This window comes from Lissotriton vulgaris, chromosome 12, assembly GCF_964263255.1.
Source record: "Lissotriton vulgaris chromosome 12, aLisVul1.2, whole genome shotgun sequence".
In the NCBI taxonomy this organism is placed as follows: Eukaryota; Metazoa; Chordata; class Amphibia; order Caudata; family Salamandridae; genus Lissotriton; species Lissotriton vulgaris.
The window spans coordinates 2,678,576-2,696,242 of record NC_141700.1 but is presented as its reverse complement, the minus strand read 5'-3'; the positions used below and the strand labels follow the sequence as shown (position 1 = coordinate 2,696,242).

General features: G+C 49.5%; 1 protein-coding gene across 1 annotated transcript in view; it reads left to right on the top strand.

Moving 5' to 3' along the window:
- The window catches only part of APC2 (APC regulator of Wnt signaling pathway 2), a 218,575-nt gene extending 201,189 nt beyond the window's left edge, over positions 1-17,386 (top strand). Inside the window, exons 14-15 of the mRNA XM_086946654.1 lie at positions 1,212-1,426; positions 11,547-17,386. Of these exons, the coding sequence (XP_086802780.1) occupies positions 1,212-1,426; positions 11,547-17,244 (5,913 nt within the window). The 3' untranslated portion in view covers positions 17,245-17,386. The remainder of the gene's footprint in view (positions 1-1,211; positions 1,427-11,546) is intronic.
- The last annotated feature ends 281 nt before the right edge of the window (positions 17,387-17,667 follow it).

Sequence of the window (17,667 nt, the reverse complement as noted above, 5' to 3'; positions counted from 1 at the left end):
TGGCTGAGATGCGATCTTGTGGTTGAGATGTGGTCTTGTGTGTCGAACTGTGACTGAGATGCGATCCTATTGTTGAGATGTGGTCTTGTGTGTCGCTGTGGCTGAGATGCGATCCTTTTGTTGAGATGGGGTCTTGTGTGTGTTGCTGTGGCTGAGATGTGATCCTGTTGTTGAGATGTTGTCTTGTGTGTTGCTGTGGGTGAGACGCGATCTTGTTGTTGAGATGTGGTCTTGTGTGGCCCTGTGGCTTAGATGCGATCCTGTTGTTGAGATGTGGTCTTGTGTGGCGCTGTGGCTGAGACGCGATCTTGTTGTTGAGATGTGGTCTTGTGTGGCGCTGTGGCTTAGATGCGATCTTGTTGTTGAGATGTGGTCTTGTGTGGCGCTGTGGCTTGGATGCGATCTTGTTGTTGAGATGTGGTCTTGTGTGGCGCTGTGGCTTAGATACGATCCTGTTGTTGAGATGTGGTCTTGTGTTGCGCTGTGGCTTAGATGCGATCTTGTTGTTGAGATGTGGTCTTGTGTGGCGCTGTGGCTGAGACGTGATCTTGTTGTTGAGATGTGGTCTTGTGTGGCGCTGTGGCTTAGATGCGATCTTGTTATTGAGATGTGGTCTTGTGTGGCGCTGTGGCTGAGACGCTATCCTGTTGTTGAGATGTGGTCTTTGGGTAGAGGAGTCACCCCTGTGATGGAGAGGTCCAGTTGTGGGGGTGTTATCCTCTGGCAGAGAGGGAGGTCTACAGGCTGAGGTGTGGTTCCGTGGCAGAGATGTATTCCAATGACTTGCTGACTATGAAACCTGGATGTCTGAATTACATTTTCAACTTCCACACCTAGGTCTTCCTTCTTTACTAATAATAACAAGAAAGATGATAGTGATAACAGAAGTAGGAATAATAATGCTAATATAATTGTTATCCTCTCCTCTGAAAGTCTTGTGCACAGATGTGTGTCCCACACTCTTTCTTTTCTTTCACTGTTTAATGTGTGTGCCCATTCCCAGTGTACAGATGTACCTGTCCCACACACCTCTCTCTCCTCTTGTACTCATGAGCTCTGTTGTTTATTTGTCCCCAAAGCGCCCTCATTTCCACTTACACCTCATTTAATACATGTATGTTCGTGTGTTACAGACCACATGAACAAATATGTGTCGGGGTGCCACACCCATCCTTCTCCGCTACTAATGTCCTACCTTCATGTTGTTGCAGGAGTCCACCCTGAAAAGCGTCCTCAGTGCGCTGTGGAATCTGTCGGCCCACAGCACGGAGAACAAGGCAGCCGTCTGCGCCGTCGAGGGGGCCCTGGGGTTTCTGGTGAGCACTCTCACCTACAAGTGCCAAAGCAACTCACTCGCCATCATCGAGAGTGGAGGAGGGATCCTGCGCAACGTGTCCAGTCTGGTGGCCACCAGGGATGACTACAGGTGAGTGCTGCTGTCTAGTGGAGGTGTGGGGGGCAGGTGGGTGCCTCTCTCTACAGGAGGTGTGGGGGATGCACTCTCAGGCGAGTGCTGCTGTCTACAGGAGGTGTGGGGGACATACTCAGGCCAGTGCTGCTGTCTTCAGGAGGTGTGGGGGAGGTAAATGCTGGAGGTCCACTGAAGGTGAGTGCTGCTGTGCATAAGAGGTGAGTGCTGGGGGACAAAGGTGAGTGATGCTGTGTGTAAGAGGTGAGTGCAGGGGTCCAATGAAGGTGACTGATACTGTGTATAAGAGGTGAGTGCTGGGGTCCACTGAAGGTGAGTGCTGTGTATAAGAAGGTGAGTGCTGCAGGCCTACTGAAGTTGAGCGCTGCCCTCTGTAGGAAGTGGGTCAAAGGAAGTGCACAGAAGGCGAGTACCAGACCTGTACAAGTTTCCTTTGCCAAACAATGGCACTGTGGAGGATAACATGGAAGATATAGAGCGGTCTGAGCTACTGAACGTGCTGATCCTTAAGAGGTCAGTTCTGCAAAGATGTCTGCCAATGTATTTTCGAGGACACTTCACTGTATTTACCACCCCCCCCCTCCAAAAAAGAAAAGATCTACTGCCCATTTTCACTTTAATAAAATTCCAATAGCCCACACTCATTCAGAAATTGTTAGTGTGCAAAATTATTGAAAATATATAATAGAAAAGACCAAGGTTCGGGGACACTGCAGCTCTAAAGCCGAATTGCTGCATTAGGCTTTGAGCATCAAAAACAAGGTGATGGATGGGATGCCTGAATTAGTCTCAGCCACTGGCAGTCACTCGGTTCCGGAGTAGTGCGCTACTTGCCGAAAAAGCACTTAGACACCTTGTTGGGGTAGTAAGCGCTATATAAATGCAATTACAATACAACACAATAGTAAGCAGTAAGAGAAGATACCTTTATAGCCCATCCAGGTCCTTTAAAAAAAACAACCAAACGTGACATATAGCCAATCAGGTGACAGAACCCTCTAGAACACACCAGACAGATATTCTACTGCATGTCGTGTGAACGGGGTCTCCCTGAGCTCCTCTCAGTTTTCTGTGTTGGTACATGTATCTACCATGTCAGATTCTTCAAAAACAGGTCTCTTCAGATCCTGCTCATCCTGCGGGGAAAAGAGACTTCATGTGGCTGATTCACATAAAGACTGCCTGTACTGTCTCCACCCTCAACCTCAGGTCAAGGATTGGAGCATTTGTTGCACTTTCTCTACAAAGACTTTAAGAGATAGAGAAGGATGCCTTCTTATATGGCTGAAGAAGTCAAAAGCCAGACATGCAGCGCTTATGATGAAGATATTGACTCTTCTCATGCCACCAGGAAGAGGTCAAGATCCTCTGACCATGGGCTTGCAGAAGGTAGTAGGAAGGCCCTAAAGAAAGATCCCCTCAGAAAGGAGGAATCATAACATAGGTCCAAATGGGCGACCTCTTTCCATCCATCTACTCTTTTTGACAGGAAAAGGGGAAGACCAAAGTTTTCTTCTTCAGAGCTGTCGACATCGAAACAGCAAAAATTGTTGACGACTCCATCGATGCCGAACGCGTCAACTGCGAAGACAATGTTGATGACAGGTACCTCAACATCATTGTCAAAAGCATCGCTGTGTAAATGTATGGTTACGACTTCTGCTGTCACTCCAGTGATCAAAACACCGTCAACTGAAGCTGCATCCTCCAAGTCACTGTTGACGAACGCTGCATCCGCAGAACTACAGAAACAAATGCATATGTCGTTGCCGAAAGTACCATCATCGTCGATAGTTATGCCACCGACGAAGGTACAGTCGATGTAGACATCGGGACCTTTATTATCGATGAAGGCAGCGTCAATGGATTTTCCGTCTGTGTCTTCACCGTACACTGAGATACTGTAGGTGGAGGTACCGTGGTCTATCTCACAGTCGACGTAGGAGACAAAGATGGCAGAAACGAATATTCAATTGTCTACATCAATGCAAAAGCAAGGCCCACCATTGACGGCGCAGCTCTCGTCTTCAACCATACCGTCGACGAGAATCCAAATTTTAAAAACTTTTCTTTCCCCAAGAATAACATCTCCGAGCAAGATATCTCCTCTTTTACCTAGCCATTTACTGGATATGCAAGACTCTGAAGAAGAGGGGTCTTATGGGGATGTGTTCAGTCCTTCTCAACTCCATGTAAGGTGTCAGGAAGATGACTCTGATGACAATGATGACCATTACTCGTCATATTATGGTCCTTCTAGACATTATTGCCAACATTATGGCTATCAACAGCCCAGGAGAGATGAGGTTCATATGCCCACTTCATTACTAAATTACTTACAGGCTGAGTTACATGACTATAAAAGGCGATTTCCTGACAGCCCTCAGGAGCCAACACCAGTACAGCCCCAGCCTGCAACACCAGCTACACCAGTTGATCGGGTACCTAGTACCGGTAATGTCACCCACACCCAATGTGCCAGCTCCAAGGCAGGACCATACGTCCTCAGTAGATGAACGTGAGGACGGTGAAATCCAGGATCATCACCCACCACCTGATGAATGGGAAGATTATTTCATTCCTACACCATCTCCCCCCCCCCGCCTTATCCGGCGAATTCTCCCTTTGAAAACATTGGGGTTTCATAATTTAATGGACAGAGTCCCTGCAGATTTCATCTCCCCACGTCCATCAAGCAACTGATTGCTTCCTGCATGATTTTAAAGAGCCGACCAGAAAGTCAGTGAGAGCAATCCCAATCATTGATCACATTTGGGAGGAAGGACTAAAAATTATGAGGAATCCAGCAATGATTGCTCCTGTACCACCTCGCCTTGATTAATAAATACAAGGCCACAGATGTCTGCCTTGTTAGCCATCCCAAACCGGATTCCCTAATTTCACAGGTTGCGCAAAGGCGCTATAAAAATCCACCCACTCCTATTTGGATTCCCCCAGGTAAGGAAGGAAGATGCCTCGATAATACAGGGGAGAGGTTCTCCCTTATGTCTGCAATTACAGACTGCACAGCAAATTCACTAGCGCAATATGACCGACAGATGTGGTTAGAATGTCCTCATTCCGGAAGAAAAGAAAGCGGAGGTGCAAAAGATCATACATGAAGGAGAGCACACTTTTGAAATTATTGATTGGGCTCTGGACAACGCACCACCAACTGGGTTCAGGCAGCTAGCAGGTCCTGCTGTACTAAGATGCCCGAAAAAAGAAAACAAGGGAAACCCTACTCACAAAGGAACCAGGGTGAAGTGTTTATCCAGAAAAACAACGGTTCCTGTGGCATATCACTTAATAATTCTACGATAAAGTGGGCACTTAATACCTATCCAACTATTAGTACTAAGATGCCCGGGCTGGCTCAAGGCCAGAACCTGTAGACCAGAGGTACAAACCAAAATACTTGATATGGCCTGTTAGACCTAGCACCATTGGCGTGGGTCTCCCTTCCATTTTTGTTGTTGCCTCATGTGTTTTCGCTGGTGTTAGATGCTTTGGGCACTGTGCCACTGCTATTCAGTGCCACAGTGCAAGTGCTCCCTTTTGTAAATTGATGTCTGAATCAGTGGTTATTTGGTTTACTTGTCAAACCCTAGTCTGGTGCACTGAGTGTGCCCAGGGCGTGTAATCAAAATCCTGCTGGTGGGCCTGCAGCACTGGTTGTGCCACCCACAGAAGCAGCCTTGTAAAATGTGTCTAAGGTCTGCCATTGCAGAGCCTGCTTGCAGTCCGGTACTGTCATGCTGACAGGGCAAGTGCACCCACTTCCCAGTCCCTAAACCTTCCCTTTTCTTCATATCAGTCACCCCTATGGTAGGCCAAAGGGCAGGGTGCATTGTAAGTATAAGGTAGGACAAACCCTGGTGTGTGTGTGGCATGTCCTAATAGTGAATTACAGCCATTTTTGTTTTTCACTTTTGCAAGGCTACATATTCTCCATAGGCCAGAATGGGCTGTTAGAATTGTTACATTTTATAATCCTAACAGGCTCAGAGAACATGGTGAAAATTCAAGTTTAGTATGCCTGAGCTCAGAATAATAAAATACATCTTTTAGTGAAGTTTATTTTAATATTCTGTGTTTGCAAATACCACTTTCATGAAGTAGGTATTTGCTTGTCTAACCATTCAAACCTGCCTCTGCCAGGATGTGTATTCCTATGTCTGGTTTCTTGAAGTGACAGGGCTGGGGAATTCCAAGAGACAGGCTGGGTCACCCAGTGGTGAATAGAGAGATCTGCATCTAGATGGGAGGGAGGAGTGCACCTGAACTCTGAATAGGGCTGTGCCTGCCTTCCACAATGCTGGCTCCACCTCCTGGGGAGCGGCTGATGTCTCTGCCCTGTACACTGAAAGAATAGAAGGAGTCTTGTCAACAAAGTGCTCCAGGACTGTACTTGCCTTCCACAGTGCTGGCTCCACCTCCTGTGGGGCGTCTGATGTTTCTGCCCTGTACTGTGAAAGGAAAGTGCTCAGGAACTGGTTTGGATTAGGCACAGGCCCCTCTTCCCTCAGAGAACAAAGGATTTTTGGGTATTAATATTGGGACACAGCTCCCATGAAATTAGATCACTTTTGGACTACAAAAAGAAACCTTTACTGAGGAGAGGAACCTGAAGAAACTGAGGAGAGACTTTTCCCAAGCTGAAGTACTACTTGGGGGATTGGCCTGCAGTGGTTGCCTTACTGCCAAAGGATGGAGAAAGGAACTTTTGTGTACTTTACTTTCAACTTGTGAAGGATTTCCAAGGACTTGGAAAAGAGCTTGCCTCTTGCTGAAGTCTCAGGGACAACAGACTTCACCCCCAGCTCCCCAGAGTTCTTTTGGAAGTGCCTGCTGCTATTTTGAGGAACTGTGTGTCGCAAGGAGCTGGAAGCTTGACTCAACGAGAAGAAGCGTGTCGCCGTCGCTGTGCCTGCCATCGCAACTCCGAAGGAGGGTGTCGCTGCACAAACTGTCGCACTGCACCGCATCGGAGAGAAGCGTGCCGCAACGAAGAGGAGGCGTGTCGCCGTCGCTGCTGCTGCCGTCGCAACTCCGAAGAAGGAGGGTGTCGCCACTGTAGTTGTCGCACTGCACCACGTCAGGAGAAGAATCTCGCAACAAGGTCGGAGCGTGTCGCAGCCGCTGTGCCTGCCGTCGCAACTCCGAAGGGGGTGTTGCCACTGGAACTGTTGCATTGCACCGCATCAATCAAGAGCACCTCGCATCCCCCGAGAAGTGCGCCGCCGTCAGAGCTGCTGCTGCCGCCGCATTTTGGATGTCGCTGCTATAGTTGTTGCATCGTGCGGAAGCTTCACGCATCGCGGGAGAAGAGCGTCGCCGCTGAAGCTGCTGACGTCACATCTTGGATGTCGCTGCTGTAGTCCACGCATCGAACCGAGAAGTTTCTCGCATCCCCGAGAAGCGTGCCGCATCTGGCAGATCTTCACGTCTTTATTTCTTTGCACCTGAACTTTGCCGTATTTCCCATCGCTGCGACATTACTTGTCGTGGAAGCGCAATGCACCTTAAGGTACATTGACAAAGAGTGTCGCATCTAAGAACTGAACTGATCTAAGCTTAAATCTACCATCTTAAAGTAATTATAGTGTGTATTTTTGTCGTTTACTGTCTAGTGATAACTCTATATAAAGTCTACTTATTTTTTATATAAAACCTGTGTGGTGTCCATTTGTAGTGTTGTCACTGGGTTACTGTATGTGGTCACAAATGCTTAACTTACCACGCCTCTGAAATAAGCCTTGCCTGCTCGCGCCAGGCAGCCTAGAGGGTGAGCAGGGGTTATTTTAGGAGTGTCATCCCCTTCTCCTGACTAGAGGAGAGGGTCCCTGCTTGTCACAAGTACCTACATGTGCCAACTAGAGACCCCTAAATCTAACATGGCCTATAATGGTGAGTCCCTTTTTGGGAAACATTGCTGGCGATAAAAAAAGACAGGGACACCGCCAGATCACTCGGCACAAAGGGAAAAGTTTCACTAACTATGGAGATGGATATAAGTGACAGCAGCAGTACCAGCCGCACTTCCAGTATAGGGCTGGCTATCAACAACCTTACCGCCAGCCAATGTCTGCAGCATATAACAGGCAAACCACAAGGCATAAACAAGCTCCACAGAGCCGCCTACATCGGTTGCAAACAGTGGCCACGTTCAGGCACCCGCTGCCCCCCCCGCCCGAACAGGTGGGTGGGAACATCTCCAACTGCCTCCCACAATGGCAGGGAGATAGCATCGGACAGATGGGTGTTGGATTTGGTAACAGACGAACACACACTGGAAGTTATGCAGAAACCACCAAAAGGAGCACATTCACCTCACCTTCAATTATTATGGAAGGAAGTTCTGCTTATGTTAGCAAAAGGATCAATAGGAAGAGTCCCTGCTCCACAGAAGAACAAATGTTTCTACTCCCCTTTCTGCCTGGCTCGAAAGAAGTCATGGGAGTGGAGACCCATCTTGGACCTCAGAGCTTTAAACAAGTTTCTCTGCAAACAGTCTTTCCGTTTGATTTCACTTCCCGACATTCTCAATCTCTTGAACATCAGAGATTTCATGACTTCGGACTCAAATCTGCCCGAGAACCTTTACAAAATGTCTTGCCCCAGTGGCAGTTACACTTCGCAAGCATAGGCATCAGGTATTTTGCTACCTCAACGGCTTGCTGCTAAAAGCTTCCACACAGAAACAAGCCTCCAAGACTACAGAGGCATGCCTGGCGTTATTTCAAAGCTTGCGTCTCACTGTCAGTTATCAGACATCCTTCCTCGTCCTAAGCAGAGAAAGACTTTTCTTAGGAGCCAACCTGAATACCATCAAAATCAAGGCGTTTCTGCCACTGAACAGACAGCCGCGGTCTTCAAGCCTGGCATTAGCAATCTCGCCAAGAAGGTCTGTTTCTGTTCGGATGTTCAAATCAATCCTAGGCATGATGTCCTCTGCCATAAACCTAGTCCCACTGGCCCAACTAAAAATGAGACCTCTGCAAGAGGAACTTAAGTTTCAATGGGTCCAGTCGACCAGCTCATTTGACGACTTCAAAGATGTCACCTCTGGAATGCAAGAAACATTAATTTGGTGGTCCCAAATACCTCATTTATCACTAGGCGTCACATTTCTGACTACAACACCAGATTACGTTATCACCACAGACTCCTCTTTAGAGGGCTGCGGTGGCCGTCTGCAGGACCTCAGGATCCAAGGGAAGGGGTCAAAATTCCGGACATTACTCCACATCAACCTCTTGGAGTTAAAGCAATTCCTACCACGGATTGCAGGAGCTTCCGTGCTGGTTTGGACAGACAACATGGCCAGCATGTTCTATATCAACAAACAAGGAGGCACGAGATTTCTCCCTCTTTCTCAGGAAGTTCAAGCACTCTGGAGGTGGTTAGAGTCACTGCCAATCAACCTGAAAGCAATACATGTTCCAGGGAACATCAACGCCATAGTGGACACGCTCAGCAGAACCACGGACAGGTGCCATGAGTGGGAACTAGATCAACAGCTGCTAGAGGAGAGGAGATCTTCGCATGCTGGGGCACTCCAGACCTCAATCTTTTTGCAACCGACAATAACACAAAATGCCGACTTCGCGCCAGTCAATACCCTCTCCCTGGGTCATGAGGAAATGCCCTTTCAATGAGATGGTCAGGGATTTATGCCTACAGTTTCCCCCCTTCCCCTCATTCCGAGGATTTTCACCAAATTGAAGATGGAAGGATGTCGCCTCATCCTCATAGCTCCCCGGTGTCCTTGGCAACAGTGGTTCATTGAGCTTATCCTACTCTCTGAAGCACAACCCATCCGGCTTCCATCAAAGCACAACCTCCTCACGAAGAAGAAAGGTCAAATTCTCCATCTTCAAGTACATGCATGGCTCGGGAATTCCATGAATTCTACAATCTAGATATTTCTCAGGACTGTAGAGATATTGTGGCCAAAGCCAGAGGTGACTCCACGAACAAGACATGCAAGCAAAAGAGGAAGAGGTTCTGCTTGTGGTGTGAAGCTTCCAAAGTTCACCCTTTGAGATCATCAACAGAACAGGTTCTTCCCTATTTGCTATCTGTAGCCCATTCAGGCTTGGTGCATACTACGATTAAAGTGCATCTCGCAGCAATATCTAGATACAGACGTTCATCTAATTCAATTTTACTTTGTTCATCCAGAATAATCAATTCATGAAAGGTTTATTTAGAACCTGCCTGTCAAAGGTACCGTTAGCACGGCACCTCACTGTGGTTCTCTCCCAACTGTTGAAATCGCCATTTGAGCCGATCCACTGAGCGTTTGCTACACTTTGCACATGCCTTTGACAGTAGGGGATGAATTATGGTATTAATTGATGGAAAACTGTGACAGGGACCAATGATCTGCTAATCAGCCTTTGTTGTGCTCCATCAGGAACAGTCCAGCTTGAAATGCTCAACCACGTTCCCTCTGAAGAGCTGCACAAGCAGCCCTGGAACCAAAGTGTGGGTGTGGCCACATTCACAGGAGGCGTGGCTAAGCAGAATGGGCTGGACTGCCCCATTTGGCGCTGGCTAAGGCTGGCCTGCTTATGTTGTTCCCAGTCTGTAATGGGACAGATGAGCTGAAACACAATGGAATGGAATGCTGCCTGGGTGATTACCAGAGGCTGATATTAATTCATCATTGTTGGGTAATGCTCTGACTGGCTCTCAGCTTTACTCGTGTAAGTTTTCCTTCAGATCTCCTCTAACCCTTTCCCTGCTTGGGATTAGAGGGCCAGGTTCAGGAAGGAAGGTCTGTCTCTGGAATCAATCATGGCAGTGAGGATGAGAGCAGCATAAGACCTGCTCCACGGTTCTTGGTCCCCAAGAAAGGCCCTGTCTCGGGGGAATAAGACAAAAAGAGAAATGAAGAAAGAGCAGGTTGACCCTTGCACGGGGTTAGAAGTAAGGAAAAGAAAGGAACATAAACACTTTTTATTTGAAGGGAGATGATGAGCTGATACTTCCTTGCATGAGCTATGCAGATTATACAATAGTTTGGACTAAACAATGCAGAAATCCAGGTGAAAACTAAAGTCTGACAAATTGAAAACTTGCAAAAGTGTCAGAAGATGATTTTATCCGTATGAAGGGTACAAGGATTTCAGAAAAAGAGTGAACTGATTTAAGATTCTGCAAAATAAAAAGGGAAAAATGTTATCCCTGAGTCAAGAGCGCGAGAGCCAAAGAGGAGGTTTTGCATAAACGGAACCTCATCAAATAAAGCCTTTACCTTTGGAGAGACACATCTGGAAACTCCAAGGACTTCACACCTATTCTCCAGTAATCTTGAACGATAAGATTATTCACGTAAAAGGCGCACATATTGTACGCAAAACTGTCTTTGCTGAAGATTGTGAATATCTTTTCAACTACTGCAATAATCACAAAACACATAATGAAGAAGGCAGAACATATTTAGGGGCAGAAACCTTGAGATCTTAGTCGACAGACAATACCAGAAAATTGGCAGCTGATTTGGGCACAAATTAATATGCCTAGAAATCGTTCAAAAAAATAATAATACAAAAAGATGCTGATTGCGTTCAACAAGGATATACCTTTATGTGAATGTATTACCTGATTATCTTATGACAAATGCTTATTTAAATGTACTAAGCTATGCCAACACAATGATTGAAGGCTAATAAGTATAATAACTGCACACAACATAAAACATATCCCCCCAAAATAACTGGAGGAATGGCAACGCTATAAAGTAGAACGCCTTAGAGAGGTCTGGAAGCGCGTCTTTGCCAGGACAGCCCGAGATTAGATGACGTGTAAATGTAGAGATCAGTTTCTTCACCTAGACAAATAGAATCCTGGACTCAGATAATTAATATTAACACAGATAAGTTGCAAATGGAGTGAGCAAATGCTGAGCGGTTCCCTTATTTTTAATGCGCAAAACGGATAGAGTTTGCTACAGCAATGCAAGAAATGTCCCTCCTTTGCCATGCTGTGTGTAGTTGTGCTCAGCGACATCTAATGTGGTCTGAAATAGACTCACACCCACGTGCAAACATCCTCCTGCAACCTACCTCATAGTGAAATATAACAAACAATGTCTCATGTTTTACAGGCAGATTCTCCGGGACCACAACTGTCTCCAGACCCTGCTCCAGCACCTGAGGTCCCACAGCCTGACCATCGTCAGCAACGCCTGCGGAACACTATGGAACCTGTCCGCCCGGAACCCCAAGGACCAGGAGCTGCTGTGGGACCTGGGCGGAGTCAGCATGCTGCGGAACCTCATCCACTCCAAGCACAAGATGATCGCCATGGGCAGCGCGGCTGCGCTGAGGAACCTTCTCACCAACCGCCCGCTCAAGTACAAGGATGCCGCGGTCATCTCCCCCGGCTCCTGCATGCCCTCCCTCTACATGCGGAAGCAGAAGGCCCTGGAGGCCGAGCTCGATGCCAAACACCTGGCACAGACCTTTGAGACCATGGAGAAGCAGGGCTTGAAAGCACAAGTCCTGAAGAAGCCGCTCAGGCACATGGAGAGCTTGGTGAAAGATTACGCCTCTGACTCTGGCTGTTTCGACGATGACGAGGTGCCCAACGTCTCCTCCTCTGGAGTCGAGACAGGAAACTCTTCTGTGTTGTCCATGTTCCTAAATTCCTCTTTCCTCCAGGGTCAGGGCTTGCCTAGGGCTGTCACTCAGAGAAGGGTCCCTGAGCCTGAGAAAGATGAAAAGCACCTGGAGCTAAACAAGCATCTTTCCTCTGAGGATGACGTCTCCATTGCAGCAGAGAAACTCGCAACAAAAATCACTACTACTGTAGCCAAGATAGACAAACTGGTGGAGGACATCTCTACCATGCACACGTCTTCAGATGACAGCTTCAGCCTGAGCTCAGAAGACCACTGCATCGACTGGCAATATGGCTCCGATGACATTAACGAAGCCAGGGCCCAGTCCTGCTCACCATGCAGACTCTCCGACACTAGCGGGCTTGCAAAGCGCGAAAGTCTCAGCAGAGCCCACACTTTGCTTCGGCTGAAAACTGCCTACACGAGCTTGTCTAACGACAGCTTAAATAGCGGGAGCACAAGCGACGGATACTGCACCAAGGAGCACATGAAGCCCTGCACCCGGGCGCCTTTCCTGGACTACAAGGACGAGCTACAGAGGTACCAGAAGCGACCCAGCAGGCTGGACCTAAAACACACACTGCACAGCAAACTGGAGAAAATCGACCCTTCTTGGGCCCAAGACAAGGAGCTCCCTCAACAGGAGAAAGGCGATCTCAAAGACCTTTACGAACAAGCAAAGAAAATTGTTTCTATCCCAAATTCTCACAATAGTTGTGATTCTGGAGGGAAAGAACCCCGATGGGAAACAAATCCAAACAACCAGCCTTCTGTTGAACCTCTAGTTCACACCATCAAGCTCTCCCCATCCTATCAGCATGTCCCTGTGATGGAAAGCATGGCGCCCAGTAATCTAGCTTCCGGGTTAGGCTTCTCCAGCAGTAGTTACTATCCAACGCTGGCAGGCAGGAAGCAAGCGTGGCTTCCCATCGTGCCGTCCCAGCTGTGTGAAAACCTAAGCATAGTCCCGGAAAAACTGCCTGCTCTCACACCAACAAGCGTAGGACAGGAGACTGCCCACAAATACTCCCTGGAAGGCACTCCCATCTGCTTCTCTCGATGCAGCTCCCTGTCCTCTATCTCCTCTGCTGACAACATCTTAGATGGGCGCGAGATGGACAGCGAGAACGAGATGGACAGTGAGTCCTCCTTAGACATACATGAGGTGGAGGGAAACAAGGGCCACCACTTGAGGACCCCCAGAAAAACCACAAAAGAAGAGCACAGCCTTTCCGAAGGATCATCAGAGACTCCCACAAGCTCCCAGCCAATGGTAATTCCGTATCCAAAGCAGGAGAAGATTTTCTTAAGAGAAACATCTCCATCCAGGAATGACGACATGACACCTTCAAGTTCATCGGAGAACTACATCCACGAGACCCCGCTGGTCATGAGTCGCTGCAGCTCCGTCAGCTCCTTGGGGAGTTTTGAGAGTCCGTCTATTGCTAGCTCTATCCAGAGCGATCCCTGTAGCGGGATGATCAGCGGCACCGTTAGCCCTAGTGAGCTTCCTGATAGCCCCGGACAGACTATGCCCCCAAGCAGGAGCAAGACCCCATGCTTCGACCCCTGTGGACACACCGAACGAGAGACCAGTCAGTTCAATATACAGTGGGAGAACAACGTCAAGAAGTTTATGGAGATCACAGATTTCAAAGAACGCTTCCACATCCCTCCCGATATCGATTCGATGATCTACTTCACCGTGGAGAAACCCACGGAGAACTTCTCATGTGCATCTAGCCTAAGCGCTCTCCCGCTGCACGAGCACTACATCCAAAAAGACGTTGAGCTCAAACTAATCCCTCCGTTCCCAGAGAGAGGTCATCTGAACTTTGTGGCCCATGAGAAGAGGGAGGACGGGCGGGATGACCGGCTTGGTGATGTATTAAGACGAACTGAGAGGCACGAGCTGTATTCTGAGGAGGACACTGACATTCTGAAGGAGTGCATCGACTCGGCCATGCCTGCCCGGCTGCAGAGAGTAAAGACCTCACTGCTCACCAGCCTGCCTGGCCAGCCCTTCAACACTCAGACTAAAAAGCCCCTCCACTTGCCAGTGTATATGCTGGTGCCCGCCAATGCCCAGCTAGGGGGACCCCGGTCCATGCGTCCAGAGAAAGAAGACTTTCAAGATGACTCCTCCATCACAGACTCAGCAGAGGGAACTCCAGTTCATTTCTCCAGCGGAACTTCCCTCAGCGATGAAACCCTACAGTACCCACTGAAAGGCGAGAGGGACCCGAGGCCCCATCCAAAATCAAGAATGGAGAGGGGCCACAGCAGTCAACCAGCAGCTCGCCAAGGGACAAGACATCATCTTCCTTCCCACAGAAATGCACCTGCCCCAACAAGCAAAAGGCCCAACGCGGTCACTGCTGCCAAGGGTCACAGCACGCAAAGGCACCAAGGGAGCGCCAGCTCTGCCACCCACGGGAGGACCAATCACACAAGGGATGCCAGAACCAGTCACCATGCGCCACCCCTCAAGCGTGGTCCTCACTTGGACCTAAACATTATAAAACACAGCACTGGCGTGCAACTAGACAGTGGCCCCCAAGCAACAGAAGAGCATCCTCGTGGCAACCGTGCATTTCAGTCCATATGCCACACAACACCGACGGAAGAGGCCGTTTACTGCTTCTACGAAAACGACTCTGATGATTCACTCAAGGTGACCAGGGATTCGCCCAGAAAGAGCAAAGAACCCATCAAAGCTCAGAGAAAACCGAATCGCAGCCCAGACAAGAAAGAAGCTGCCCAAACACTTAGACAATCATCCCATCCAAAAACTAAAATCTCAGCTGCAAAGCTGCAGAACAACCTAATCATAGATGAAACACCACCCTGCTACTCTCTTAGTTCTTCAACAAGCTCCTCAAGTGACCTCGACGGCCACGAAACCTGGGAAAAATCCAAGCTTCAGGCCAAAATGAAAAGGCAGACAGTTCCTGCCAGAATGCCCGGCACAGCGGACTCCAGGGCCAAAGGTGGGCAACACTCCAGCGGGTTACATGGCCGAAGTTCTGAAAACAAGGTGCTGCCAGAATACGGCAGCTCCACTGTGATGAAGAAGAGGAGGCATTCAGCCAGGAGGAGAAATGCAGATCGCAAGCAGAAGCAGCATACCGCCAGCAGCCTGAGCCAGAAGGCTGCCAAGGAGTGGGCACGCCAGCGCGAGCCTGAGCTGGAGGAGGACTCCCTGTCCGACAGAGCGTCCGATCTGGACAGCGTGCAGTGGAAGGCAATTCAGGAGGGGGCGGACTCCATTGTGACCTGGCTGCATCAGGCGGCTGCTTCTGCGTCCAAGGAACCTTCTTCTGAGTCAGAGTCCATCTTGTCTTTTGTTTCTGGGATGTCGATGGGTTCCACGCTACAGCATTCTCTTGCAGGGAAACCCAACAACCACCACAGGAAAGACGGAATCTCTGTCGTAAAGAAAGATCGCACTAGGCCACTGCAAGACAGCAAGAAACTGCAAGAGTCGAGACAGACAGCAGGGAAGATGAACAAAGCTTGTGCCCCGGGTGGCCCACAGAAGGCCAATCCCAACGTCCCAGCCGTGTTTAGAGGCAGAACTGTTATCTACGTACCGAGCGTTGACAAGTCTTCAGCCACATCTTCCTCTACCACAAAAAAGGTGGGTGACAAAGTCAATGCCACCCCCAAGGGACCCCCCCAGATCCAACCTAGGTCTCGAAGCTTGCACCGACCAGCAGCAGCAGCAGATATGACTGACCTCAGCTTACCCAAAAGAAGCGCCACCCCTCCAGCAAGAATGCCTGCCGTACCATCCTCAGGGTCTTCAAGGAATTCCACCCCATGTCGGCAACCGCAGAAGAAACTGCCATCTCCTTCACAGACCACTAGTAAACCGCCGGCAGCTCAAAGGGCACAGACTGCTCTGAGTCAGCCGGTTCCAAATTCAAAACCAACAAGCAAGTCTTCATCTCCCAACAACAAGACGCAGAAGTCTCCTGTTCGAATCCCATTCATGCAGAAGCCAGTCCCCAGGGGTATCCCTGTTAGAGCAATGACTGCGGCCCCTGCAGGGTCTGCGACTCCTACCCGACAAGGCCTTGGTGGGCCGCGGTCATTCCAGGCCAACAGGCTCAACTTGGTGAGGATGTCATCTGCGCGGTCGAGCAGCAGCGAGTCGGACAGGTCTGGGTTCTTGAGGCAGTTGACATTCATCAAAGAGTCTTCCAACCTGCTCATGCACCACCGGTCAGACAGCTGCACTCCAGGGCCCCGGTCCCCCTTAGCACAAAGAGGATCGCCCCGGAGGACGGTACAGTCAGGGCTGCCAGCAGTATTCCTGTGCTCCTCCAGGTGTGAGGAGCTCAAAGTGCAGACACCCATGGGACACAGTCAGACGCCACCTGTGGCCAGGGCAATGCCACTTGACAAGAATCTCCAGGGGGAGAGGCCCCCCAGGAGGACAAGCTCAGAGAGCCCATCCAGGCTACCTGTAAAACCCGGCTCCTCCCAAGCAGAGACTTTAAAGAGACATTACTCGTCCCCTCAGATCAACATCCGCAGGAGGTCTGATAGTCCCTCTTCAAACCTGTCCTCCTGCTCTGAGTCTTGCGGGAAGAGCAGAAGCGAAGAAAGACCAAGTCGCCTACCGCAGCAGAGAACCGAGCCAGATGGCCGGGAGTATGGCCAGCCACTGTCACTGAGGAAGGGAACCTGGAAGCGGATCCGAGATGAAGACATCCCGCAGATCCTGAAGAACACCCTTCCCTCCTCAGCGCTGCCCCTCGCGGAGAGCTCTGTAGAAGATGAGGCCTCGCTGTCTCTCGCTGAGGTTCAGAGGAAGACCAGCGACGCTGTCGTACAGACAGAGGACTTTGCCATTTCTAAAACCAATTCTAGTACATCACCGACTCTGGAGAATGGACAAGCCCAACCCCACGGCGAGGCTGAAAGCGCGCTTCACCGGCACACGGGCTCCAGTGTGGTCCAAGGTGTCCCATTCTATGGCAGAGATCAAATCAAGAGTGTGCCAGCCATCTCCTTTGCCCATGAAGGTACCTCTGGCACCCTGGGGAACTTTCCGTCCAGCAGGCACAGCTCCCCCAGCAAGGCCATGCGGGTGACTCCCTTCAACTACACCCCAAGCCCCACTCTTGCCCAGGCAGTGAGTGAGAAACAGGTGGAAAAACTGCATGCGGAGTGACACTAGAAACTATTGCTGATGGGGGCCCCTCGAACTCAGACTGGGATGAGACTCCCCTGCTATCGTCCAAACAACCTTTTGCAAAATAAAGTCAGGCACTAACTTCAGGAGGAATGTGCCCCTTTCTAGAAGATGAATTGAGGAAGAAGGGCCTCTGAGCTACTCTTGGTTCCTTTCCCCAGTATGCCTGTCCCCCCTGGAGCACCTTTGGGGCTTCTGGACTGTTGGTGACAGCCAGGTCTCAAGCTTACCCACTACATTGCTTTTCTATTTGTGCCAAGCGGTTCTTGAGATGTGTAAATGCCCAAGTGGTTGCTTGAGTCAAACGGAACCAAGAAACTCAGCCCGCGTTTTGGGTCACTTTTCACTTTATGAGGGACTGAGCATCGCATGGCCACATATACTGTGCCACCTTTCGCTCTG